Below are 27764 nucleotides of genomic sequence, written 5' to 3'. Positions count from 1 at the left end.
TTTGACACACACCCTCTGCCCAGACACAGACCAGAGAAGGCTTGGTTTTGGCCTCCAAGTTTGTGCTTTCATGTCTGCAGAGGCAGGATAACAAGTCCGTGCTCAGTGGTGAAGGGAAGGCATTTATTTGCACTGTAATTGATAACAGTTTACTGAAGATGCTGCCCAGGGGGGCTGCCATTGGGAGAGAAATCGACTTCCAGCGACTCAGTACTTCAAACGCTTATGATGACCCCAGGAAACAGAAAAATACCACTTAGGCCGATCACCCACTTGAGACTGCCCATCCTTCTGGGAAATAGAAATCTGAGATACAATGTCTGTATCAGCCTCATCTCAGAATCCATAAATGATTCATGGAAGATTTCCATTTATTTATAGGGTAGGTGGCCAAGAGAGTTCCGGTGTTTACCAATAACATGGCCCTGGAAACTCCATCCTATTGAAATGATTCCTGTTCTTGGCAGGAATAACTTGTGCTAAGGTTGTATCCACACCCTTTAAAAACATGCCATTGATTTTGCATAACTAATGTGAACATTGAAATGGGGACTTTTTAGAGACAAGTACGAACAGAGACCAGGTTTTCCCCGGGGGGTATGCACATGTGGTGGAAACTGGTGAACCCAAATCTGTGTCATTTGGTGACTAAACTCATTTTAGGCTACAAAGGCATTGTTTCAATTTCCCCCTGTGTGATTCTTAATTCAGACCAAATTTTATCTTATAAGTAGAAGAAGTAGCTGAAAATAATTTCATGCCCTGCCTATGACATAGGCATCGAGTTTTAACAAAAGGCTCATAAACTCTTTTTATGATACTGTAAAACTGGAGAGCTCATGACTGTTAAAACATAAGCTTCATGTTACATGTAACTAAGGCAAGGAGGAGAGAGTAAAAATGTAAGTTTTAAAATGTATCTTGTATTACATATTAAATGCATGCGGAAAATACTGCACACATGTTCAGTTTCAAAGGCAAAGCTGAGGACAAGCAGTAGGGTGAATGATCCCATGGGCGAAAAAAAAATGAAGTGAGGAATGGATTGCTGTTCCAAGTTCTCCAGAGGATATGCTATGTTGGTGGTTAGAGGTCACTTTCTATATTTCCTGATTATAAATAAGAAGGTATCATTAAAGGCACATTCAGCTGCTATTTGGTTAATCTAAGTTATAATTTTGGGTCCAATAAAGTTTGAAAATTATTATTTATTTTTTACTTAGGAATGAGACCCTCCAAAGTGACTTGTGTATTAAGAAGAGGTCTGAAGAGATGTCCAGGGTCTGTCAAAGGCAGCTGGAGGCGCTCATAATTTTTATCCATCCCAGAACCCAGTGCGGGAAGAGGCTCTCTCCTCTGCTGTAGCCCCCCTTTCCAACCAGTTCTGATGGTGATGGGCCTAAAGCATTAACACTGGCTGCAGTGTGGCATCTTGTACCATAATCTCATCTCCATGTTTTTACTGCAAAGGGATGTCAAGAGTCCTGAATCCCAAACCTTCAGCTATTAATGTAAGAAGATCTACAGAAGACCAAACAACCTCATATCAAAGTGGAGATCAGTGGATATATGACTGAACATATGTTACAACATAGGCCCATTTTATTTTAACATTCTTAAAAATTTTTTCTAATATACAAATTCATAATTTAATTTTAAAAGCAGACAAATTATAGACCAAATAAAAAATTAAATTATGGATTGTAAAGTAATCAAAATGTTGACCTTGATGCCATATACTGAGATTTTAATCTACCGATTTTGAACAGATTTTATTATCTTTTAAATATGGAAGTACAATTGAACAAAATATATAAATAAATCACATACCATCACCATTAAACCGTTTAGCCTAGCACTAAAAGCTGCATCAAATTGATGTATTTCACCAGCCAACCATAAAATAAGAAAAATCACTACAAGTTGAGAATCAGCTGAATACACTTTATACTTACGACACCATATTGTTTCTGAATTCTGATGTGCCTATAATCAATTGTAATTACTTTGCTTTTAAAAGATATAAATATTTTAATGATTTTTATAAGAATGACTTTTCCACGTAATGGAAATAATAATATGAAGCTACACATAAATTTCTTAAGAAAATAACTTGGTTAGATATATTAAATGTCTTCTCATAACCTGATCTAAAATGCAATTTTCCCCCCAGATATATTACATAAAGAGTTGGAAAAAGACTTTTAAAAACTAAGTGAAAACAGTTCTTTGCAGAGTGCTATGGACTTGGGAAAAGATACCAGTCAGCATAAATCAGATTGAAAATCTAATTTACCTAGATATGACGAATCTGTAGGAATCCTTTTATAGTGTTGTTTTCTAAACGTAGCTGCTTCAATTTTGTTCTTACCATGAGTTGGGTTTAAGTTATTATCTTTATTTACACTGTAGATAGACTTACAAATTGTAAATACTCTTGATAAGTTTTAAGAATTGGTGTTTTGATTGTGTATTGAGTATGTAAAGCACAGTGGTCCGACATTTAGTAGAGCTATAAAACAAATTCTTTATATTTCAACGAACATAGAGAAAACAAATGGAGCATGATTTTAGGAGGGGACTGCACGGTCTGAATCAGTTAGAAAAAAATGAGTTCTACAGCCCCATACACCAAGTGACTGAACCGTAAAATAAATATGGAAGTTGCTAATAGCAGTTAGCCGCAGTAAAAACATGATAAAAGGCTCTTTGACAGTAAGAAACCTTGGAAGCTGGGGCAAATACAAAATCTAGTCTGTAGGGACTGGCAGTATCCTGCTGTCTTTAGTAGGGGTTTCTGACGACGTCTAGTTCATCTCCTTAAGTTGAAGTGATCTATCAGAATGGCTTGGTTCCGGGCTTCCCTGGCGGCGCAGTGGTTGAGAATCTGCCTGCTAATGCAGGGGACACGGGTTCGAGCCCTGGTCTGGGAAGATCCCACATGCCGCAGAGTGGCTGGGCCCGTGAGCCACAACTACTGAGCCTGCGCATCTGGAGCCTGTGCTCCGCAACAAGAGAGGCCGCGATAGTGAGAGGCCCGCGCACTGCGATGAAGGGTGCCCCCCCCCCACCCCGCTTGCCACAACTAGAGAAAGCCCTAGCACAGAAATGAAGACCCAACACAGCCAAAAAAAAAAAAAAAAAAAAAAAAAAAAAACCACCAAAAAACCAAGCATTTTGAAGCCCTTAAAAAAAGAAAAAAAAAAAAAGCCTTGGTTCCGAAGAGCAGTCAAAATCATTTGAACTTTAAAAACATATTAAAAAAAAAAAAAAACTACAGTAGTATTGGCAGAGCACTTACTCCTTGATCCAGTCAAAATGGTAGAATATGCTGTAGTGCAGTATCGTTTTGTACTTGGATACATGTTTTTGAAGTTATCAGCCCATATAAGCTTACTCAAAGTCTTGTTTGTTCATTTTAAATACAATAATCGTAGCCACTGATTTTGATGACATTTTTAACTTTCTTTTTATAAGATAAAAATGCTCAGAGAAAAATTTTAGATACTGATGATTCTCTCAGTATTTGCTCAAATTAAGGAGCCCGTAAGATAATATTTAATAAAATCCAACCCTGATCACCTCTCTGAGTTCTTAACTTATCACTGTATTAGACACCCGCCACTCCTCTTCACCCCCCTCCCACCATGCCAAAGCATTACGGCTTTGAAATGACTCTTACTGGGTTACATAATTTTTGACCAGTTTCTGTATTTCTTCTTGGAATCCTTCAGTGAAATGGAACTAAAAGAAGAAATTTCAGATGCAGAACAGCATTATTTTTTCCCCATAAACATTACCAGAACTATTTCCATCTCAAGAATCAATGCTTTTTCTTTTAAACATCTTTATTGGGGTATAATTGCTTTACAATGTTGTGTTAGTTTCTGCTGTATAACAAAGTGAATCAGCTATATGTATACATATATCCACATATCCCCTCCCTCTAGCATCTCCCTCCCAGTCCCACCCCTCTAGGTGGTCACAAAGCACCGAGCTGATCTCCCTGTGCTATGGGGCTGCTTCCCACTAGCTATCCATTTTACATTTGGTAGTGTATATATGTCAATGCTATTTTCTCACTTCATCCCAGCTTACACTTCCCCCTCCTCATGTCCTCAAGTCCATTCTCTACATCTGCATCTTTATTCCTGTCCTGCCCCTAGATTCATCAGAACCATTATATTTTTTTAGATTCCATATATATGTGTTAGCATACAGTATTTGTTTTTCTCTGACTTACTTCACTCTGTATGACAGACTCTAGGTCCATCCACCTCACTACAAATAAGTCAATTTCATTTCTTTTTATGGCTGAGTAATATTCCATTGTATATATGTGCCACATCTTCTTTATCCATTCATCTGTGGATGGACACTTAAACTGCTTCCATGTCCTGGCTATTGTAAATAGTGCTGCAGTGAAGATTGTGGTACATGACTCTTTTTGAATTATGATTTTCTCAGGGTATACACCCAGTAGTGGGATTGCTGGATCATATGGTAATTCTATGGAGAATAATTCTATGGAGAAGCTCCATACTGTTCTCCATAGTGGCTGTATCAGTTTACATTCCCACCAACAGTGCAAGAGGGTTCCCTTTTCTCCGAGGGAGGAACACTCCCAAACTCATTCTACGAGGCCACCATCACCCTGATACCAAAACCAGACAAAGATGTCACAAAGAAAGAAAACTACAGGCCAATATCACTGATGAACATAGATGCAAAAATCCTCAACAAAATACTAGCAAACAGAATCCAACAGCACATTAAAAGGATTATACACCATGATCAAGTGGGGTTTATCCCAGGAATGCAAGGATTCTTCAATATATCCAAAATCAATCAACGTGATACACCATATTAACAAATTGAAGGATAAAAACCATATGATAATCTCAATAGTTGCAGAAAAAGCTTTTGACAGAATTCAACACCCATTTATGATAAAAACTCTCCAGAAAGTAGGCATAGAGGGAACCTACCTCAACGTAATAAAGGCCATATATGATAAACCCACAGTCAACATCATTCTCAATGGTGAAAAACTGAAAGCATTTCCTCTAAGATCAGGAACAAGACAAGGTTGCCCAGTCTCACCACTATTATTCACCATAGTTTTAGAAGTTTTAGCCACAGCAATCAGAGAAGAAAAAGAGATAAAAGGAATCCAAATCAGAAGCGAAGAAGTAAAGCTGTCACTGTTTGCAGATGACATGATACTATACATAGAGAATCCTAAAGAATCAGTGATTTTTTTTCCCAATGCCTTCTGGGAATCGTTCTGTAGCAAAGACTGCAGAACAGAGGGAACTACATAAAGAAGATTAAATGATCCAAGTATAAAGCCGATGGTGAACCTTCTTTTTCATATGTCCGTATGAGATCCTCTTTGCCTACTTGGATGGCTGGCAAATAGTGTACTGTGCCTTTAAATGCATGCGTGCGCGCGCGCGCGCGCGCGCGCACACACACACACACACACACACAATGTCAACAGGGATGCTTGGAAATGCTTATGCAGTTATTCTTGACTTTTAATATTATAAATGTTTTCTTTAGTTTAGTTTAGATTGGATACTAATCAATTTTTACCAAAAATAATTCACTTCCTTTAACCTTTACATCGAAAGATATGTGAAAATGCGTACTCTATTTTTTCTCATTCAAATTATGAACTTGTTAAGCGCACACACACACACACGTGCACAAACACACACACACTTATTTCCCCAAGGTAAATAAAATGTAGTTTATTCAATTAAGGAGTAACTAAAATGATTAGTAGCATTTCAGTGCCTTATAAACAAAACTCATCACTGCACTGTGTTCAAAAGCTTTGGTCATTGTACAGCAGGGAGTTCATTTGATCAAAATTTAGAGAACATCAGGGTTGGAAGGAAGTATATCTCATCTTATTGAACCACACTTTAGTAGCTGAATCCATGGGATGCTATCTCTGCCAAGGGATCACTGACTATATGGTGTATACCTCCAGTAAAAAGGAAAAAAAATATACTCTCTAAACACAGACTATTACTAGTAAGACATTTATTAATTGTATTATTAAATTGTTTCTAAAATCCATTATTATTGCCATGGTGAAGAGGTAAATGCAAAGCTAACCTCAGTCAGAAGTGTATTACAGTTAGGTTGACAGTAAATTACAAGAAAAATCCACTGACTATAAATCTGTTACAGAATATGTAATACTGTACATTAAAACAGGATGAAGAAGCTACATGAATTGGCAACATTTTATATCATTAAAAAACCACTGAAAACCTAAAAATGATGCTTGCATATAGCTGCAGATACTAGAAAATCTTTCATTTTAAAAGTTAATTCTGTACCATTCTTTCAAAAAATTTATCATCGTCATATGCAGGTATGTATTGTTTATATCAAGTGATTTTCGTGCCTAGATATAATTTAAGACTGTTAAATATAAATTCATATTTACTTTCATATAAAAATATATATAAAAATAGAGTATTTAAAGGAGGTGGATATTCATACTAAGGAACTGATCAATCAAAATAGTTTTATGTTTTTGTATAGTAATGAAATTGAGGTATTCGTACATTTGGTAATTTCAGCTAAATACTGAATTAACCCTCTCAGCCTTTTTTCCCCAAAAGGAAAATAATCCTTTAAGAGCCATTGTAACTGTGAGATGTTATCTCACAACAAAGCGTTTGTACAATAAAAAAATTTACTATCTTAAACTTGAAGTATAGAAGAGAAAGTTCTCAGTACTAGGATTAGATATGTTTTACGTGTATGCCACAGTTTTATAAAAAAATAATTCTATGTCTTTTCTAAATCTGGATTAGATACAGTTGCTCAGGAAAATCAAAATACAGTTACTAGTAACAGAGTAGTATCTGTGGACATATACAAACGCTTTCTGGAAATAAATGCCTATGCACTTGAGAATGCTTAATCCTTTGCAAAATATTTACATAAAATATAATTGCAATCTTAAATTATATAGAGTTCTAACAGCAAACAAAAGCTTTCTTAAGTAATATCATCAATGAAACACAATAAAGTAACCCAAGAAGAACTATATTTTCTCACTTTAAAATTACATATTTAATCAACTTAGACTGCAGTTACCCATCCAAGTTCACAGACAGGCTAGGAGGGAATGTTTATGAAAACTACAAAGAATGCAAAGAAATATATTGGTGTTTTAACTGTAAAATATTACACTTCCTATCGCTTTCAGAGAATCTCTTAGAATTCCCTGGAGGAGCATTACTATTCTTTTCCTTTCAGTTATAGGATGTTAAAAATCTAGGAAGAAGCGGTTTTCATAAGCATTGGATTCACAAAGCCTAAAGCCTCATCAAAGCCATGTTTTCTCCTGGTAAAGGGCACAAGCATAATCCCCACTTGCAGGTGTAATGTAATTCCTTTTTCCCCTTGCCAATACTAAGGTAACGATAAAGATGATAAGGCGATACTCAAGAGCATTATCTCTTCCCCCATGTTTCAAATGTCTATATTTCTCTTTATTATCACAATGCAATACCCAGGCCACAGTGGATCTAGTTTATGATTATACTTCAGGTCACCATTTTCTAGTTCTGTCTTTCATCTTGAAACCAGCTGATTTCCATGTGCACATCCTAACTTTATAAAGCTGTAGAAAAAGGAAGTGTATGACTTTTTTAGCTACGTGTGCATTGGTGTGTTTGTGTGTGCCGGTGTGCCTCAGCATGGGTGGTGGAACCAAAATACACATCAGGCACAGGATCTGGCTACCAAACCATCGTCCGGGTGAGTGACTTGAATCCTCTTCCAAGTTCAGTCCTTCTGCAGAGTCTGCACAATTCTTTCACTGGCACACATCCTGCTGAGAAGGATTTCAGAGCAAACCTGATTAACTGGACCTCTGACATGATACGGTGATTGAACATTTGTTACAGAGTCTTGTTGTCGTTGTTGTACTTTGCTTTGATTGCTGAAATATTTTCCCACAATATGATTTCTTGATCGATTCATTTTAAGAAAGTGATATTCTTTGGATAATTTTGATTTCACTACCTGCAAATAAAGAGCAAAAAACAAAAAATAGTGAGGTAAAAGCAAGGACATTTGAGACCTGCAAAGAGCAGGATAATTAACTCACAAACTTGAAAAAAACATCTCTAGCACATAGATGTTACAGATGTTGCCCAAAGGACATGAATATGATTGACATGACCAAGAACCAATGTAACTTATCTTTCAAAAAGGACCAAGGTTGAAATTAGAATTTCTGCCCCTTTTCTTACCTCAGGGCAGCTGTCTTTAATGCAACTAAGGAGTAGTCTCAGATAGTGTCTCTGCCTCACTGCTGTGTGTGTGTGTGTGTTTAGGCCAGATGCTAACATACAGAGGACACTAACATGCCTTCGCTGAGTCACTGATTCAAACATGATACTCTAAGCCTGTCATGGCATCCTTTTATAGAATGATAGCTACAACTATTTGCAGAGAAAAGAGAAAATAGTTTTGCATTGCACACCCATAAGCTGATGCTGTTACAGTTAGTAGTTTCATTTCTCTGGGCACTTAGTAAGTCATGGAATCTGAAGGCGCAGCCTATGCTCTATTAAGCTAATAACTTTATAAATGTTTGTACATATGTATATTTTTACCTTAAAATTGTTTTGAATAGGCAGTATAAGCATTTATAAAGCATAAAAGAGTATATAATAAAAAGTTTCCTTCCCATCTCTTCTCCTCACTTTCAATCACTCAACAGCCTCCCCAGAAGCAACATATATTATAGTTTCTTCGGGATTCTCTTCATGGACATTTTATGAATATTAACACACACACATGAAAACAAAGAGGCCATATTTATTGTCTATTTGTACAGTATGTAAAACTTTGCTCTGGTGAAATCCTATAATTGTCAGCTTTAATCACTGGGCTAATATATCTCAGGGAGTTAGCAACAAAAGTCAGAGAAAACGAGGTGGGGACCCAGAGAGACTGGGGGAGGGGAGGGCTGAGAAGTAGGGAAAAGAGAAAATACTGGCAAAAATTTTTTGGGTGTGTTTACAAATGAATAGCAAATCTTTAATTTCATCAAATTAATGCAACTGTAAGACATTTTCAGTCACTATGGACACATTATTTATTACTGATGACTAATGAAAGCAACACTAGCACATATGGATTTTTAAAATTCTTTTGAGGGCTATGTAATGATTTAGGTACATATTTTTTGATCCCATATAAAAGAATGCGATGAAAACAGTTCCAACAATATAGAATATTTGAAAAAAGTAGCATGCGATCTATTTCGAAGGTAGGTATTTTTAGTTATGTTGTAAGTTAGAGGGAACCATTTTAGAAGAGTTGTTTGAATAGAAATTCTATAACAGTCTACCCCGAAAGGTTAAGAGCAGTGATCTTTAGGTGGACGAATTATAGGCAATTTAAAATGTATTCTTCGTAAATTTTTGGTCTTGACTTTTTAATTTTACTGCAATGAATGTGCATTACTCTGTAATCGTAAAAACATTGAAGCTATTCCCATTTTGAAGACAAATATAACAGGAATGCCTTTTAAAGACAATATACCCTGCTAACCCCAAATAAATGAATTGTTTTTTTGTAACTATGGGAGGTTTGGCTTTTCATGATCAGGCCCTCAGATGAAGTAACTCTTAAGAAGTTCAGTGAAATCAGCGGATTGTGGTGAGGAATCCCTATGGATCGTAATTTACAGCTCAGTCTGCAGTTAACCACTGATTAATATTCCAGGTCCCGACGTTGTGAGTTTCTATTATGCACCGCTCCTTCTACGTGTGTTTGGTTGTACAATAACTTTAAATATGATAGGCTGGGGAGGTGCACCAATGTTTTCCTGAAGGTTTTGTCCATTTTGGAGGAGGTTTGTATTCACCTATAGCAAGATAAGTGAACATTCTTAAGGAAGTTTACTTAAGGAAACACTGAAGCATAAATATTACAGTCAACCCTGAAAAAATATTATTCCAATGTTCTGAAGCCAAAATAAGGTTAATTTTGTTTATATAATGTTATCTTAAGTTCTGGCTTTTTCAATTGCCTGATGATCTGCATGCTAATTACATGAAAAATATAAAAAGGTTCATCCCAATGCAAAAAGGTCATATTCCTTAAAAATTTTAATGTTTTGTGTGATTTCAGGGTTGCACTTAATGTTGCATTACCAGTGTTGGATAATGCTAGTTTAAATGCTTACAGTAATCTTGAAAGTGACTCATAAAAGGGATATACAAAAAATACCTATTTCCAGTGTATTTGCGGAAGCATGTAGCTTCCACTTGGGAGTAGTGTCAGTATTTTGCTAGATCACAGTGGGAAGGTTGATGATATACTTCTATTTTTAAATCACTAAGATGATCTCTGAGAAAGGAAGATGGAATGATGGCGTCTCCGCCAGCTTCTGAGGACCAGCCTAATGCCTCCTACAGGGAAAACTTCTATTATGCTATATGAGATTGACCCCTACACAGCCACGCCAGGGATTGGCCCAACAATACCTAAGTCAGTTGGTTTCCTTTGAAAACTATTTTTCAGGAAATAATCAAAGATAATGAGTTTCCCGATTCCTTTGTTAAGCCAGTATCACCCTGATGAATCCTAAAAGCTGACGAATCTACAGAGAAAGAATGATTTCAATTTTGATTTGTCAAAACACAGACATAAAAAATCCTCCCAAAATGTTATTGTAAATGGAATCTAGGAGCATTTAAAAAATCTAGCAGTATTATGGGCTGTACTAGTAGCACATACAATTTATTTCAGGAATGTTAAGCTTCAATATTATGAAATACTTTGTCATAGGAAATTACCAAAGAATTATTTGTAGCTATATGATTGTTTGCCCTGAAAACTCAAAGAAATCTACAGTAAAATAAGGAGATATTTTAAAGTTAATATTTAAAAATTATATAGCTTTCTATATTCTATCAATAATTAATAAGAAATATATTAGAGAAAAGATTTCATTACAATATTAAAACAACTTCATCAAGTTCAATGATAATCTATAGGACACAGGTGAAGAATGTGTCAAAAATTTAATGAGTCATAAAAGAAAACATGAATAAATGGAAAGACATAACATGTCAAATCGTCCCAAGTTAATTAAAGAGCTATTCCAATTTTAATCACAGCAGGATTTGGGGGTATGTGACAAAGGAATTCTAAAACAGATCTTAAAGAATAAACGTAGGAAAATAGCCAAGACCATTTGGAAAGAAAAAAAAGCAGTGATGAGAGGATACTTTCAATACCAGATATTCATTCATCAACAGGACTTGAGTCTACCATCAACCTACCATGGACTCAATTTGTTGTCTGTATAAGCAAGTATAAGAATTCAATACTGAGATAGAAAAAAACAGAAATTTTCACACTGCAGGTTAAAATGTATTTTATAAACTGCCCGTTCCCTAAAAATTTTCATAGAGAAATAAGGTAGTTCTAAATAGCACCCAATGTCATATAAATCCAGTGACCATAAATGTTGACAGCCTAATAGTTGTTGGTTTTTTTTTTTTTGCGGTACGCGGGCCTCCCACTGCCGCGGCCTCTCCCGCCGCAGAGCACAGGCTCCGGATGCGCAGGCCCAGAGGCCACGGCTCACGCGCCCAGCCGCTCCGCGGCATGCGGGACCCTCCCGGACCGGGGCACGAACCCGGGCCCCCAGCATCGGCAGGCGGACTCCCAACCACTGCGCCACCAGGGAAGCCCAGCCCAATAGTTTTAATTACACGGGATTAAAATCAAGAGTGTGTGTTTAAAATGGAGCTAAGTGCCGAACTGCTAATAGGGTCTCCAATGAAGAAGGGAGTGAAAATTGAGGGGGTGTGTGTAGTGTAAAAACAAAAGTATTTTTGTTTTTATTGTGTATACTTATTTAAAAATGTTTAGCATTAGCAAGAATTCATGTAATCCTTTTATAATAGAAAAGCAGAAGAGAAACAAAGTGATGCTGTATCTTACAAAATTAAAATTTATGATTTATTTTTGCCATATAATATCCATCTTTCAATCTTCAGACTTCTCTGTGTTAGGAAACACATGGAGTAATTCAGATATGGTCCCTACCCTCAAGGGGACTATATAAAGACACATGTCTAAGACACTTGAAGTAAGAACAAGAATGAAATGACTTCAAAGACATTGTCTGAGACTAGATCCCCAAGGTCAGGCACCATGTTGTTTCCGTGTAATGAATAGTTCCTTAGTAAGTATATTAAGGAGACAGTGCTAATTTATGGTGGCCAGGATAACTTGCTCACACAGCTATTATTTCTTTGAACTTATTTGTAAAATTTGGTGTCTGATATTGCCGTCAAACTGCTCTGAGTTTCAAAATATTACTGTACTTTACCTACTCTTACTGACTCTAAAGTGGAGGAAGAGGAATTAGCTACATTTTTAAGTCTTGGAAATGTTATGCAAGTGAAGGATGTTTGATACCTGTACAGTAAAGAGCGAACTGTTTCTTTTCTTTGATCTCATGTGTAGAAATGTGCCCATGTGAGTCCTTCCAAAATCAGAGGACCATCTGGGGTTACTAAATTCCAACTACAGTGGCGACTGGAATGTGGCTTTGAAAGAGAGGTGTTAGCAATACAAATGTTAAGTTTATCTCTGGGGCATAATAGTAGTAAACAACAAAAATGAGCTATTAGAAAATGGTGAAAGATTTAGGTCTTGAACCAGAGACAAAGGACTCTAGATGTTTGTGGACGGTGGTCACCTCAATCAGAGACAAATACTAACGTCTTGACGCTTCCAAAAGCTTCTCTAAATCTGGGTGCATCCGACTCAACAACTGAGAAAGAGACGCATCTACCTAGAGGAAAAAGGAACTACTACATATGGTTAATAACACATACCCATGTGATTGGGGAAATGTTTACATTACTTGAAACCTGAGTGTTAGTTGGAGTTTTATTGTTCTTTTTTTGCAACTTTAAAATAATCCAAAGTAACTCCTTGTCTTTAGTTTTGTTGTCATTATTTTCTTTTTGTGACTTTGCTGTGTCAAATTATACTTAAAATTAGGAAGAGAGAGTGAAGGACAATTGGTCTCCATAAAGTGTGATAACCTGTTAGGTCAGCATTGTTCCCTAATCACAAGTATAAGTGTAATAATAAAAATTTTTTTTTTCTCACAGCAATGTTCAAATTTAGATTAAGTTACAAATAGGAATAGACTTTTAAGTAAGGATTATAGTGTTTCAAAACAGTAATAGATTTTTATTATAGTATCTATGGAAACTTGGAGAGTAATTTTGGAGCTGGAATCAAGGGCTGCAATGGGGATAAGATATTATAGGTTATGTAGATGATCACATTTTTCTGTGACTCAGTCCAACAAAAAATCTGTGCTTTGGTGTGTAGAAGTAACTTTTGCTTTCTCTTAGGCTTCTTATATGCTAAGAAGTCTCCCACTTTATGGTCGTATATCTTTCCACATCTCTATATAATTAAGGACTTGGGCACACAGACATTTTAGAAGGCATACAAATGCCCATAATTCAACTTGACTGGTTTGGGTCAATGGCTATTGTAAGACTTCCCAAACAAATGAAAAAGTGTTATAAATTACAGGACAAAAGTACATGGCAACTTTTACTATTAAATTCATGTAACTTCAACACTCAAAATTGATTTCACATAAATAGTCATCAGAATGAATGTGTTACCATGTCAATTAATTGCTGCATCTAAAATAACTATGAATTTCCTTTTTTAAAAATTTAATTTATTTTTATACAGCAGGTTCTTATTAGTTATCTATTTTATACTTATTAGTGTATACATGTCAGTCCCAATCTCCCAATTCATCCCACCACCACCACCCCGCCCCCGCTGCTTTGCCCCCTTTGTGTCCATACGTTTGTTCTCTACATCTGTGTCTCTATTTCTGCCCTGCAAACCGGTTCATCTGTACCATTTTTCTAGATTCCACATACATGCGTGAACATACGATATTTGTTTTTCTCTTTCTGGCTTACTACACTCTGTATGACAGTCCCTAGATCCATCCACGTCTCTACAAATGACCCAATTTCGTTCCTTTTTATGGCTGAGTAATATTGCATTGTATATATGTACCACATCTTCTTTATCCATTCATCTGTCAATGGGCATTTAGGTTGCTTCCATGTCCTGGCTATTGTAAATAGTGCTGCAATGAACATTGGGGTGCATGTGTCTTTTTGAACTATGGTTTTCTCTGGGTGTATTCCCAGTAGTGGGATTGCTGGATCATGTGGTAATTCTATTTTTAGTTTTTTAAGGAACCTCCATACTGTTCTCCATAGTGGCTGTATCATTTTTTTTAAATTAAATTTTTTTTTATATAGCAGGTTCTTATTAGTTATTTATTTTATACATATTAGTGTATATATGTCAATCCCAATCTCCCAATTCATCACACCACCACCTCCCCACCCTCAATCTACATTCCCACCAACAGTGCAAGAGGGTTCCATTTTCTACACATCCTCTCCAGCATTTGTTGTTTGTAGATTTTCTGATGATGCCCATTCTAACCGGTGTGAGGGAATACCTCACTGTAGTTTTGATTTGCATTTCTCTAATAATTAGTGGTGTTGAGAAGCTTTTCATGTACTTCTTGGCCATCTGTATGTCTTCTTTGGAGAAATGTCTATTTAGATCTTCTGGCCATTTTTTGACTGGGTTGTTTGTTTTTTTAATATTGAGCTGCATGAGCTGTTTATATATTTTGGAGATTAATCCTTTGTCCGTTGATTCGTTTGCAAATATTTTCTCCCATTCTGAGTGTTGTCTTTTCGTCTTGTTAATAGTTTCCTTTGCTGTGAAAAAGCTTTTAAGTTTCACTAGGTCCCATTTGTTTATTTTTGTTTTTATTTCTATTACTCTAGGAGGTGGGTCAAAAAAGATCTTGCTGTGATTTATGTCAAAGAGTGTTCTTCCTGTGTTTTCCTCAAAGAGTTTTATAGTGTCTGGTCTACTATGAATTTTCAAAAAGCCAATATAAAAAGGGAAAGCTTGGTGAATTGGAAAAGTGTCAGGCAGATTACAAGCAAATACCTTTTCTAAAACTGATCTTGACTTGAATAACACCCAAGGAACTTCTGATGTGGTTCCAGATCCACAGAACAAAATAGAAAACAATTTTCAGTGGTGCCAGTGTTCCAAAATCTCTAGACCAGATTAGGGGGGAATGCTCTCATTACAAATGTGTTTCACAATCATGGGTAGGGTCTGAGGAATGAGGGTAATGGATTTTTAAGGTTAGAAAACATGAGCTTGACCAGGCAAAACCTGCTAACACAATCTTTTAAGATGAATGTATACTATTGAAGTACTTTTTATTTGGTATTGTCATTCTGCATTCAATCCAAGATCCAGTCACAAAAGTTATGACCAGCTGCAAAATTAGTTTAAGAATTCACAGAAATAGAATAAAAATAAAGTGACAAACAATAGCTAGAAGCCAGTCCTTATAATTTCATTTCAGGAAATCACTCAATTTTTACAGATAATAAGGAATTCTTTCATCTACCCCCCCCCCCCCAATATTTAACTATGGCCACATGAAACAAGCTATGTTTTGAGTGAAGGGAGTCCAACTTCTGAATGGGTCAAAGATGCTGAGGATTAGAGGACAAGACTAAAGTTTTCTTTAGGAATGAGGATTTTTTTTTTCATTTTGTTTTTTGGTGTTTCCAGATATGCAATGTCTCTGTCTCCCATCCTACCTCCAAATCTTCAACACTTTTTACCTGACAGCTGAGGCTTTTTCATTCCTGTCCCCAGTCAGAGCTCAGTTCCTGACTTTGGGAACAAATTCTGCTCTGAAGTGGGAATATTCATTAGCGGGAACTACAGATCAGTAGTTTACCTATTTCACGTTAAACTGTTGGTTCTATCTTACACTTCTACGCAGCTCCCCAGAGACTAACTCCCTGTCTTAAACTCAGTTTCCTAAGTGGGTGAGTATTCATGTAACTGGATTCTTGATACTATTTGAATAACCTTTGTTAGTCTAATCGATTTCAAGCTACGTTACTTCCCTGCTCTATTTAGATGGACATGTTTTGTCTTGGAATCTATTTTGATCTTAACTCACAGGTGTTTGTTTCCATCCATCTCTCCTGAACTTAGAATTTATATTTAAGAATATGGCACTATTGGGAGTTCCCTGGTGGCCTAGTGGTTAGGATTCTGAGTTTTCACTGCCATGGTACAGGTTCAATCCCTGGTAGGGGTACTGAGATCCTGCAGCTGCACAGAGCGGCCAAAATATATATATATATATATATGGCACTAAAATGCTATTTAGAAAACAATTTGTGTGGACCAACATTTCTCAGTGCTGGAATCACTGTAGGAATCTGCCCAGCACTATCCTGGCCTTTTTAAAAGAGATCTACTAGGCCATTGCATTTCTTGTCAGAAGAGCTCTCCAGCATCCTGTCTGAGGTGGCACATGACTGACTGACTGCTGGTATGTAGGGGGCTTGGGGAGAAGTTTGGGGGCTCTACTTTTCAGCAGCCAATTTCACTTTTGGCTTTCTGATTTTAGCTTCTAGATTAGTTTGCTCTTTGCTTTCCCTGTGTTTCTGAGTCTAGACTCTCTGCTGTTCAACTTTAAAAGAAATCATATGTATGGTTGTAGGTTCTTGACTGCATGGGTTGGGGTAAGGGACTCAGGGTCCCCCAGTTTTGCACACAGACTTTTAACCAATTGTTTTCTGACGTGTGCTGTAGCCCTGCCTTCCTCAGCACGTGGCTCCTTCAGGTCTGAGCCATTCAGACGATCCGTGGGTCAAGGGTGCCCCTCCTATAATTGGTGTTTCTCCTCTCTAAGCACTTTATTTTTTTAGGGAAAATATGAACTTTTATTCTTTAAAGCTAGGAACCAATTTTTAATATATTTTTTAGTTTTTATTGAAATATAGTTGATTTACAGTGTTGTGCTAGTTTCAGGTGTACAGCAAAGTGATTCAGTTGTGCATATATCTATCTATCTATTCTTTTTTAGATTCTTTTACATTATAGGTTATTATAAGATATTGAGTATAGTTCCCTGTGCTGTACAGTAGGTCCTTGTTAGGCACTTTACATTGTAAATTCCTTTGCGGGCTAAGTCAAACTTCTTAAAATGAATTCTGTCTGTTGTATTTCTTATTCTGTCTTTTTTTTTGGGTGGTGGTGGTGGTGAAGATTTATGTCTTTAAAGTCTTTTTCGTGGAGTTTCAAGTGGAAGAGAAGACAAATGCTTGTGGTCAATCTGCCACATTTAATCTGTACTCCAAACGTGATTTTAGACCTTATTGTCTATGCTAGTTTTCCCAAAGTGTGTTTACTGAGGTGTTAATAGCTGTTATTAAAAAAAGAGAAGTGGTTCTGTGGCCAACATTTTGGGAAAAACTGGGTCAAACTAAGCTAAACTGTTTCTTTGCTGTAAGGGCTTTTGGGATCATTTAATATACTAATACTATTTAAGAATCTTAAAGTGGAAGGGCATACAGTATTTCCCAAACTGCAGATCCTGTTTTCACCAGGCTAGAACGCTAAAACCTAAAGTAGGAAAAATGCTAATCAAAGCAGTTCAAAGTCCATCTCAGCTTGGCACTTAAAGGTTGGTAGTGAAACCTCCAGCAATGAGCGTTCATTGCACAGAATATGAGATAAAATAGTGATGTGTCAGCATCTCTTTCTAAGGCATACTGACATTCCATGTTCCAGCAGTGCAGAGGTTGGGCTGGATAGCTGCCTCCTGGGGATATAGTACCAGTGCAACGTAGACTGACTGACACTTTTCTTTGTTCATCCTCCATTATAACTGTCCTTCTTAAGAGAGATACCCTGATGTTATTGGGTATCCACCATTCCACAGAGGATGGTCCCTTTGGAAGAGGATTTTGTACCAATCCATCTCAGGAAAGGTTGGGCTCCATTATGGCTAATGAGTTCATTCTCACCAGGCACCGATGTTGAATCTAATCGGCCACTAGAAAAGGCTAGAATTCACTTGCAAATGGAATGAACATGAATTATTTTACACAGAAAGGACGGTTTAGAATTATCTTCCAAAAAACGGGGTGTGGGAATGGTAGGTAGTGAAAGCTTCTGTGACTCTTCTTTAGTTACAGAGCCATTGAAAGATTTCAGGTGACACCATCCCATTTGCAGTGTAGAAACATTACACCTGGTGGGGGCAGGAAAGATAAACTCAAGTAGTTCAAAGTGAAGGTTCCAAGAGGAAGATATTCTAATAGTCTAGGGCAAATGAATGACAGGGAAGAAGACCTTCCATCTCATCTTGTTCATTTACCAGCATCCTACCAACTATTTACCAGTGTCCTTGACCTGGTCCTCTCCCACATTGTCAGGAGCCTTCCTCTACCAGTCCTACCCGCTCCTGTATACTCACTCTACCCCTTAGTATTAACTATTCCCCCTCTGCCCATAAACATGCCAAAGTTGTTCCTCCTATAAACTGCCCCTAGATCACTTTCTCTTCTAAATCCAATATCTTCCCCTCTTTCTTGTTGTTACTTGTTGAAAGGTTTTACCTTTTCTGACTTCTTATACCTCTTCATTCTATTGTAGTTTGCTCCCTGCCCTCAATATTTTATTGAAACTACTCTTAATATGGTAAGAAAGGACCTTATCAATGCCAAAAATCAATGACTATTTAAAAATCCCTGTCTTAATAGAGTTATCTATTACACTGGACAACATTAACCCTGTTTCAATCTCTCCTTACACATTTTCACTTTTTGGTTTTCCATGGTACCCCACTCTACTAGAGCTTTCCTCTAACAGTTTATTCTCTAAATGCAAATGCTCCTATTTCTCCCAACTTGGCTTAAATATTGGTGTTTCCAAGGGTTCCTTCCTCAACTCTTCTTACTCTTCTCACTTTCTTTGGATGATCTATTTTCATCGTTTCGACTATTACCTATCTTCTGAGGACTTCCAACTTTTTAATCTCCAGCCCCACCCTGTCCCTCAAGCTTCAGATGTGTATCTCCAACTGCCTGTTAGGATGCAGGCAGGCATCCTGGATGTCCCACAGGCATCTCAAACACAATATGTTCAAAACGGAATTCATCTTTTCCCTAAGCCTGGAGCTTCTCAGTTACTCCATGTCTCAATTGCCGGCTCAGTTCTCTAATCCGTCACCCAAGTTAGGAATCATCTTTGATTCTTCCTACACCCTCATGCCACTCATAAGATCTACAGATACATATTTAATAGGGCTTCTATTTGTCTGCTTCTCTCTTATGATTGCTGTCTCTGTCCAGGTTTGGGTGAGCCTTTATCATCTTTTACCTGACTTCTGAAAAAGTCTCCTAACTTCTCTCCCTGGCTGAGTCCTTTTCAAATCTTCCCTCCTCATGGTTCTCAGACATAACCTATTTGAAACAAAGATGCGCTCATCTCACTTCTCTCCAAAACCTTTCACTGACTCTCCATCACTTAGAGGATAAAGTCTAAGCTCTTACCATGATCTGGCCCTAGCCGACTTTTCCCAGTCCCCTTTTATAATTGATGTTCTACAATATATAGAATTGCTTGTGATTTCCTGAGGACATCAGGTTATTTCAAAGCTACTTTGGTTCACATTGTCTTAGGGGTTGGAATGGTTCCTTCTGCTATTACCTTACTACTTGACTAGGACCAACTCATCCTTTAATAATAAACGTGGGTAGTTTTCAAGGAGAGGTTCACTCAATCCTCAGATTGGATTAGGTGCCCCTTCTTGGTATTATTATAATACCTTATTATATCTCTTTAACGTATTGTTTCATAGTATGGATTTTTATGCCTGACTCTCTGACTACAATGTGTTAAAGGTAGAAAATGTATCTTATTTATTTTTGCATTACTGCTGTTTAGCTCAAGAACTGGACTCAAAAGATAAATATTGGACAATTAAGTAAAAGAATAAATGTGGCCGAGGCAATTGGAACAGAGTATAGGGGAAAGACTTGGAAGAATATTTACGAGGTAAACAGGATTTGGTAACTAGCTGGTTGGAAGTTGCTAGGGGGCTGAAGAAACATAAGGAGGAGTCAAGGATGACCCTAGCTTGTAAATGACAGTGCAAGAGAGTGAATTCAGGAATACGAGAGAACAAGAGAGCGTAAAGGGAATATTAATTCTCAATTTGGAAACATGTTGAGTTTGAGACGCTTACAGGAATTCTACAAAATGTTTACTACTTCATTTGACAGCAGTTAGTACAATGCCTACACAGACACTCAAAAATTTGTTGAATTAGATTTCTATTACTAACTTATTAAAAATAGCCATGCTGATAGTTAAATTCTGGGATCTGCTATGTAAGATGACTATACTTGAATCAGTTATTTTTTCTTGAAAAGTCAATATTTCAGTTTTTTAGAGAGATGAATTTAAAGGCTTTTTTCTTCAACTGTGTTCATAATAAACTTTGAAAGTTTGAAGGAAAAAGAGAAAACCTTTAGGTCCACAATACAGAAGGAAAACATTTCTAGGCCAGATAAGCTTTTGTTAATTTAATTAAGATTAAATAATAACAGGAAATCATCTCTGGCAAAGAACTGAAAACCTCTTCTTTCCAAGGTGCAAGAATCAAAGGAAACCTGTGGATATTAGAGCTGGGCGGTGATGCCGGAGGGTTTCTGTGTTTTGCTTTGTTTTGTTTTGTTTTTGACTGAGTCAAAAGCTAGAGCGACATCTGCCAGAAAACAGAGACATCATAGAAAGTTTGTGCATAACAATTGGTTGTGGGTTTGCCCCTTCTGCAGCCAGGTTTGGGCTGGTAATATGTTTGTATCCTTTCCAGGTTTTAGCTCACTCACAGTAGATGTTTGCCACATAACTAAAGGCACCATCCAAAACCACTCTTGGGCGACAGCTACCTGGATCCTGTTTGTTGTCCTGTATAAACACTGGGAAAACAAATTCCACTTCTACCCATGAAGAGAAACACCTGCTTTTCTAATCAGCAGGAACATTTTAGTCGAAATTGATGCATACCAGTTAGGAAATTGTTTATAGATTCATGGTGGCAACATATCCTCTCTTGGTGACTTGACAGATGAAAGAGACACCCCAAGACCTTTAATCTCACCTATGGCAGCAAGAGCCCACTGGAGCAGGTTTGTTATGTCTAGGATAGAATTCTCACCACAAATCAAAGAGAACACATCAAGATCTTACTGTGATGATTACAGCAATCCTTCTCAGGTATCTATGAATCTATAGTGGGAATGGTTTAATTGAACACCAGAAGATATAAGGCTCCCAAACCCAAAATCTTATTGTTCTAATACAGTAGATCTTAATGCTTGCTTTTACTATACGACAAATTCCTTTCCCAGCTCCTGAGTCCAGCACAGAGGAAGAAATGGTTGTTATTAATGAATTTCTGCCTTTAATGTTTTGTATGAGACGAGTAATCTACGTTTTCTTGGCTTGCCACATTCATCATCAAATCATCCTTTGCAAAAAGCTTTCGATTTTCTTGATTGTTTATAATAAGCTAACAGTGACTCAAGATGTTGGGTGATGGTTTAGAAAGATTATAAAACATCCGTGTCAGCACTGGAAACTTCCTGAGGTACAAGTGGTACAAATTGTTCAAGAGTTAAGCAACAATTATGCCCAAGTGATGAATGGGCTTAGAGACTTTGTGATAAAGGGAGTCAGTTGAGAAAGATGATCTTATCAGTTCCATGTTGTAACTGGAAAGGCGAATGCTTCCAGAAGTATTTCAGCTCCAACATGAAAACATCAAAATGGATAACACTGCTCGAGAATCAACAGAGATAATCTGGGCAATACCTATATAGCTTGCCATCAAGGTGGCACACATTAGAAATAGGGTTTAATAAAACACAATTTGTGTATAATAATTGCACACAAAAATTATAAAATCAAATAAGCGAAGTAATTTTACCTGACGTGCTTAAATCATGATTATGGAAATTAAGGATGGTTTTTATTAGTAATAATTATAAGCCAGTATTCTAGTTCTGATGGTTCAAAGAGTCTTTACTGTAGTTCTCAAATTCCATGACTCTTACTGTCAACTGGTTGATCCTGCGACAATCATGTGGGAAGGGCATCTTCTGTTTTTATTTTTTATTTTGTTTTAGCCGCACTGTGTGGCTTGTGGGAGTTTAGTTCCCCGACCAGGGATCGAACCCGGGCCCTCAGCAGTGAGAGCGAGGAATCCTAACCACTGGACGGCCAGGGAATTCCCGCATATTTTGTTCTTAATTGGAGCCATGTGGGAAATCTGTAGAGGACTTCTCTTTTTTAGACTTCCAGAGCACTAAAGCTGAAAAAAGAAAAACAGGCACCCGCTCCCCAAATACTAACTGGAGACACATTATGTAAAAGTAAATAAGTACACCTTTTCTAAAAGAGGCAAAAAACCTCTGTATGTTGTCATATGTATGTTGTCTTTCAAAGCCCCCATTTTCTGTGGGTTTGGCAACCTTTGGCTTGCTTTTACAGCCAAAATGTTTATGGTGATACTAGGCTGGCTCAGCTGCAAGTTCAGTTTCTTCCTCTTTCAAGCTACCTGCCCTTGTATATTTCTAAGCCTTGACCTTTTGCAAATAGGAAAGGCATTGGAAGAATATTTTCTTATGGAAGAAGTAAGTAGACACACAGTATCCTACGGCTTAAAAATCTGATCTGCAACGGCATGGCCAAGCTTCAAGTTGCTAAAATGCCATGCCCTCAGCTGTTGGTGGAGGCTCTCGCTTCTCTGAGACGTAGTTCCATTGCCACACAAAAATATAACATGAATCCACTCACAGAACATACAGAAGAACCAATGCAGTGTCAATAACTTTTGGACATTCATAAACATCTGAGGATCGAGATGGATTCTGACAGTCATCTTAGGGCTGAAAAACAGGATCAGAAGAAACCTCTAGTTGTCACCTCACTAGTCAACCCACTCATGACTGCACTCTGGTTTACAAAGGGGGCCACACCAGAAAGAAAGAACAACTGGATCAGTATCTGACAGGACGGTCAAACGAGACAATCTCCATCGCGGTTTCAGCTGTGTCCTTTGGGGACTGGAAGCGTTAGAACTGGTATGAGACACCATGGCTATAGATCAGCTTTAAGGTGGCAGAGAGCGTGAGAGAGCAAGAGTGAGAGTGAGAGCTAGAGAGAGAAAGAGAAAAAAGAGACAGGGCTGCACTGGGAGCTCACTGTATTTCTAGCAACAGCAGAGCAAGGATGCATGGGTGTTTCTTGTGGACCAAATGTGGACAACTAAGTAGAGCGAGCCTGGTGCTATGCTGAATATTTTCCAAGAGGAAGCCTGGAGAAGCAAGGTGACCCGCAACAGAGGGATGGACAGTTGGAAGCCAAGGCGGCAAGGAAGGAATGCAGCTGTAAGGGAGACACTGCCTCTGTCAAAGAAGCTATTATCAGAGGGCTCGGTGGGAGTGTCTTCAAGAAAGTTCACAAGAGCACCTTCAAAAGAAAGAACCAGCATGTTATGCCCAGAAAGCACATCGATGGGTTACGCTTATGCTACTCAGGTCAGACTTTTGTTGCCCTTAACATCTCCCTAACCTGACGCAATGAAGAAAGGGATGGCAGAAGAGTAGCAAAGCACGATGGGGGAAAAAGGAAAGGAGACTCCTGCACCCTCTCTCTTACTTTGGGCTTTTGAGACTGAGGCAGGCCTGAGCTGGGGGAAGGAAATACCTTCATGTGGTTATAACACAGGACTGGGCAATTTTAGTACTGAAGTGAGAGTCTCCTTGTGCCTGAAAGTGATTGGAGTCCTATTATTATCTGAAAGCGGCTTTAAAATATTGGGACTTACCAAGATTTTATGCAAGTGTAGGGAGGAAATAATCCACAGAGTTTGAAAGGGCAGGGCCGGGGGAAGGAAAAAAAAATTTGCTGCTATCACCTTCTCAGCTAAGACTATTTAATTACTGGCTACAAATAAAATCATTTCCACCACTAGGAAGGAAAAACTATTCAAAACACAGGCCTTCCAGGAATTCCCTGGTGGTCCAGTGGTTAGAATTGGGCCGGGGCCAGATTCGATCCCTGGTCTGGGAACTAAGATCCCATAAGCCACGCAGTGCAGCCAAAAACAACAACAACAACAACAACAAAACAAAAAACCAAACCTAAGAAAGGAAAACAAAAAAACAAACACCACAGGCCCTCTGGTTAATGCATCGGATAAACCAGTGGAGGAAGCCTTGATTTTCAAGCTCCACTAAGACATTTGCCACCTTCTTTGGATACAATTTCTGATGGGAAGGCTTGGAATCTATTAGAAAAGACAAGTGCTCTCCAGGTTCCCATCTTCCTGCCTGTGTTGACCAGTGATTCTGGTTTTCAGGTGTCTCCATAAACAGTAATTATTCTAACACACTTCATTTGGTAGGACCTCGAGTTGGGCCTGCTACACGCTTTGGCGGAGTGATGATGAACACATCGTTTAATCTCCTCCGGACATGGTTTCTTTAATGCAAAATAAAACTGACAATGCAATTAAAGATATAATGAGAAATTTAAAAGAGTCAAAAGCTACAAAAATCAGAGAGCCAGCATAAATACCTCATGAAAATGACATCCGCACGTCCCCTGCAAAAACTCTTTGTATCGCCCCATGGTTATAGTGAATGTGTCAACCACTTCATAGCCGTATTTTTTTGCAGCTTCCAGAATCATCAAATTTTCTTTCCATAAATTCTGAACTTCACTCTGTATTGGAAAAGAGAACAATGAAAATTTTGATTAAGAAGACTTTTATGATTTAATAATTCAGGTAAAATCATGTAAATTGTCTTTTTAAAGATTGATCTTATTGTAAGATAAAGAATTAATTTCTTTAAGATGTGTTCCAATTTTCATGTTCCCCTTATATAAACATTGATGTAAATATAAAATAGCAATATATCAATATTTATAGTGACACACAGTTTGGAACTTTTTCTTCTATGAAAAGCAGTTAGGTTTATTGCCCACAGAGATCTACTGAAGTAGCTAAGATTCTCAATTTAAAAACCAAGACTTGAAAATCACAAATTCTAGCTCCATCTATTTGAATTCTTTTAGGCATTTGAGTATTAATCAGTATGTTTTGTTTTTAGCTCTGTGCTGGGGGACAGGAATACAAGGATAATAAACCATGGTACCTGCTCTTAAGACATTGCATTCAAATAGGAGAAACGTATATGTAAATATTTACTAAGTTCTTTATTGGAGGTAAATATACCAGGCTCTGGGCTGGGAGAGAAAAGGGAATCGCTCTGCAGGGGCAGGGGGACAGCTGGACAGGGAGACTTCGAGAGGGGTTCCTGAGCAGGGTGAGGTTTGCTGGCAAACAGGGTGGGAAAACAGAGAGTGGGAGTGTGCTTTGGCGAGCCCCAGAATTGAGTGAAGGCTCCAGCTGCTGCTTCTCTAAATCCTATTCCTCCCTCCCTCACCAGCTGTGTCTGAAGCAATGATGGAGCTCGGTGGGGGTTCTAGTTCAGGTCCACTGTTGAGAAGAGGGACTCCTCCACTAACTACTCCAGCTCCAGGATGCCTCATTGGCTTGGCCAAGACTTTCTCAGACTGACTCATAGTCTGAGACTCTTCCTACCTCGTCCATCCTTCTTCTACTTCCTTTATATCAGACACATTACAGTCAAACACGGTTCCCAGTACAGAGTAGACATTCAAAAAATATTTCATGCAAGATTGAGTGATATGCATTGGGTGGTGTGGTCTGAAACTGTTCTCACCTACTCCTGCCCCCTCCTTTTTATTCTTCTCAAACATTCTTTCTAATAAATCCCTTTATTTGGCTAACCCTGTCATGGTGTCTGTCTCTTTGAGAACCCAAACTAACACAGGGAGGGAATTGAACTCCCCTTGTCTTTTCTAAAGAACCAAGAAAAAAATTTTTTTTCATTTTCCAGGTAAAACAGCAAATAATTACTTGCATTTATTAATCCACCTGCAAGGTAAAAGAAGCAGTACAAAGTAATTTTCTGTCTTCTCCACTGTGCTTGCATAACTATTTTTATGTGACATTCAAAGAAAAGTGCTTCCCCCCTGCCCCCCAAATAAATGCAGTGAATAGAAAAGGCTCATAAAGGAAAAACCTGGAGGAAAAGAGACAGATGGGAATCTGGTCTCTGCCATCCTCTGAAAAATAATGCTCAATACCATTTGTAGGCCTTTTCGTGTTTGGTTACAGTATCCTCTCAACTTTAATGTGTCCAATTATAAAAGGTAGAAGAAATTTTACAGGAAGTGTTTTACAGAGAAAGTTCAGTTCTCTGGGAAACAGACTCTGAGTCAGAAATTTGCATGCAGGAGGCCACCAGGAAAGCACCCTTGGGTTCAACTCCTCCAGGGGAGTGAGGGCCTACACGCGGGATAGAGAGAGAAGTTGAGCTGCAACCTCGTTGCAACAGAGGCTTTTGCTGATCCCACCGGGAGTTCTAGAGCTGGGGTGGCCCTTCTGAGATGGCCCAAATTAAGGAAAGGGGCTGAGTCTTGGTTGAGGCTCTGCCCAAAAGGCAATTCCTGCTGGGACTCAGGTCACACCCGCAGCAGCCCAGAGGAATGAATGTCTCAGCCCTGAAGGGACCATCTGGGAGCAAGCAAATCCTACAAAACGTCACTCAATCATTCATGCGTGAGAGGTTTTCTGAGAGTCTCCTATGTGCTGAGCACTGTGTTTTGCATTTGGGGTACCAGAGTGAGCCATGCAGACTTCCCTCCCCCATGCCGGCTCCCACAGAGATTAGTCTAGCAGGGGAGACAGACAACAAAAGCTGGTATCTGTTGAGGGACCTGGATGAGGACACCAGACAATGTTAAAGGAGCTCATAGCAGGAAAAGCCAACTGAGTCCAGGACGTCAATTAAATCTTCCCAGAGAAAACTGCATTTAAACTAACACTTGAAGGGTGACCAGAAGTTACCCAGGTGAGGGGGTAGTGGGAGAGTGTTCTTTGGGAAGAGGGAACAGTGACTTCCAAGACCTGGAGGTGACTGAGAGCATGGCATGCTTGAGGAGCTGAAACATTCGGTGTGGAGTGTGTGTGTGTGTGCGCGCGTGTATGTGTGTACACGTGTGCATATGCGTGGAAGCAAGGACTTAGTCTACCGAGGAAGGCGGAGGCCACATCTTGAGTGGCCACGATGAGGATGATGAATGCCAGTGTCTGATGACAAGTTCAGAGTTCTTTTCTGCCTCCACTCGCTCTTGTCCTTTTCTCTTTTGTTTTATCATTCCCCCTCCTCTTCTTCCCTCCTTTTGTTTTCACCCATTTTGCAAAGACTGTTGAGCACAATGGAAGCCCTGGTGGCAAGCACGATGATTAACAGTGTCTGGCGCAAGGTAAGTGCCGAAGAACTGCTGGCAGAGATGAGTTCATTCTAAATCGAAGTAGGCATCACAAGTACTCCAGTTCCTGCGAGAAGCCACAGTCACGGAAGCAAAGCGGAGCTACCAGAGTCCTCAAGGAGGAATTACAAATGTGACCTGCAGCTTCCAAATAACATGAAAGGAGATTCCACTCATAACCCACAGAGACGATTATCAAAAGACCCCTCTCCTAATCCCCGACCATCTCAAACCCTTCATCTACCCCAGATGCTAATTGTCTCAACTCACTTTAAATGACCTTAACCCCTCCTGACTCCAAGAGGCTGAATTTGGAGGTTTTATTTGGGCCACTTTCTACCAGTTCTCCTGCTTTGGCA

General features: G+C 38.4%; 1 protein-coding gene across 5 annotated transcripts in view; it reads right to left on the bottom strand.

Moving 5' to 3' along the window:
• Window positions 1-6039: 6039 nt before the first annotated feature.
• The window catches only part of CPED1 (cadherin like and PC-esterase domain containing 1), a 300373-nt gene continuing 278648 nt past the window's right edge, over window positions 6040-27764 (bottom strand). For 4 of the 5 annotated variants that reach the window (XM_067746829.1, XM_067746834.1, XM_067746832.1 and 1 more), the window contains 2 exons: window positions 24619-24765; window positions 6040-8058 (listed from right to left, as the gene is read on the bottom strand). In XM_067746829.1, coding sequence (XP_067602930.1) covers window positions 7819-8058; window positions 24619-24765 — 387 coding nt within the window. In that variant the 3' untranslated portion in view covers window positions 6040-7818. Of the gene's footprint in view, window positions 8059-9294; window positions 10652-24618; window positions 24766-27764 lie in introns of those variants that run through there. The other variant, XM_067746831.1, reaches the window with a different exon arrangement.

This window comes from Pseudorca crassidens, chromosome 8 (assembly GCF_039906515.1).
Source record: "Pseudorca crassidens isolate mPseCra1 chromosome 8, mPseCra1.hap1, whole genome shotgun sequence".
In the NCBI taxonomy this organism is placed as follows: Eukaryota; Metazoa; Chordata; class Mammalia; order Artiodactyla; family Delphinidae; genus Pseudorca; species Pseudorca crassidens.
Note: the sequence above shows the minus strand (reverse complement) of the source record. Positions and strands in the feature narration are given on the sequence as shown.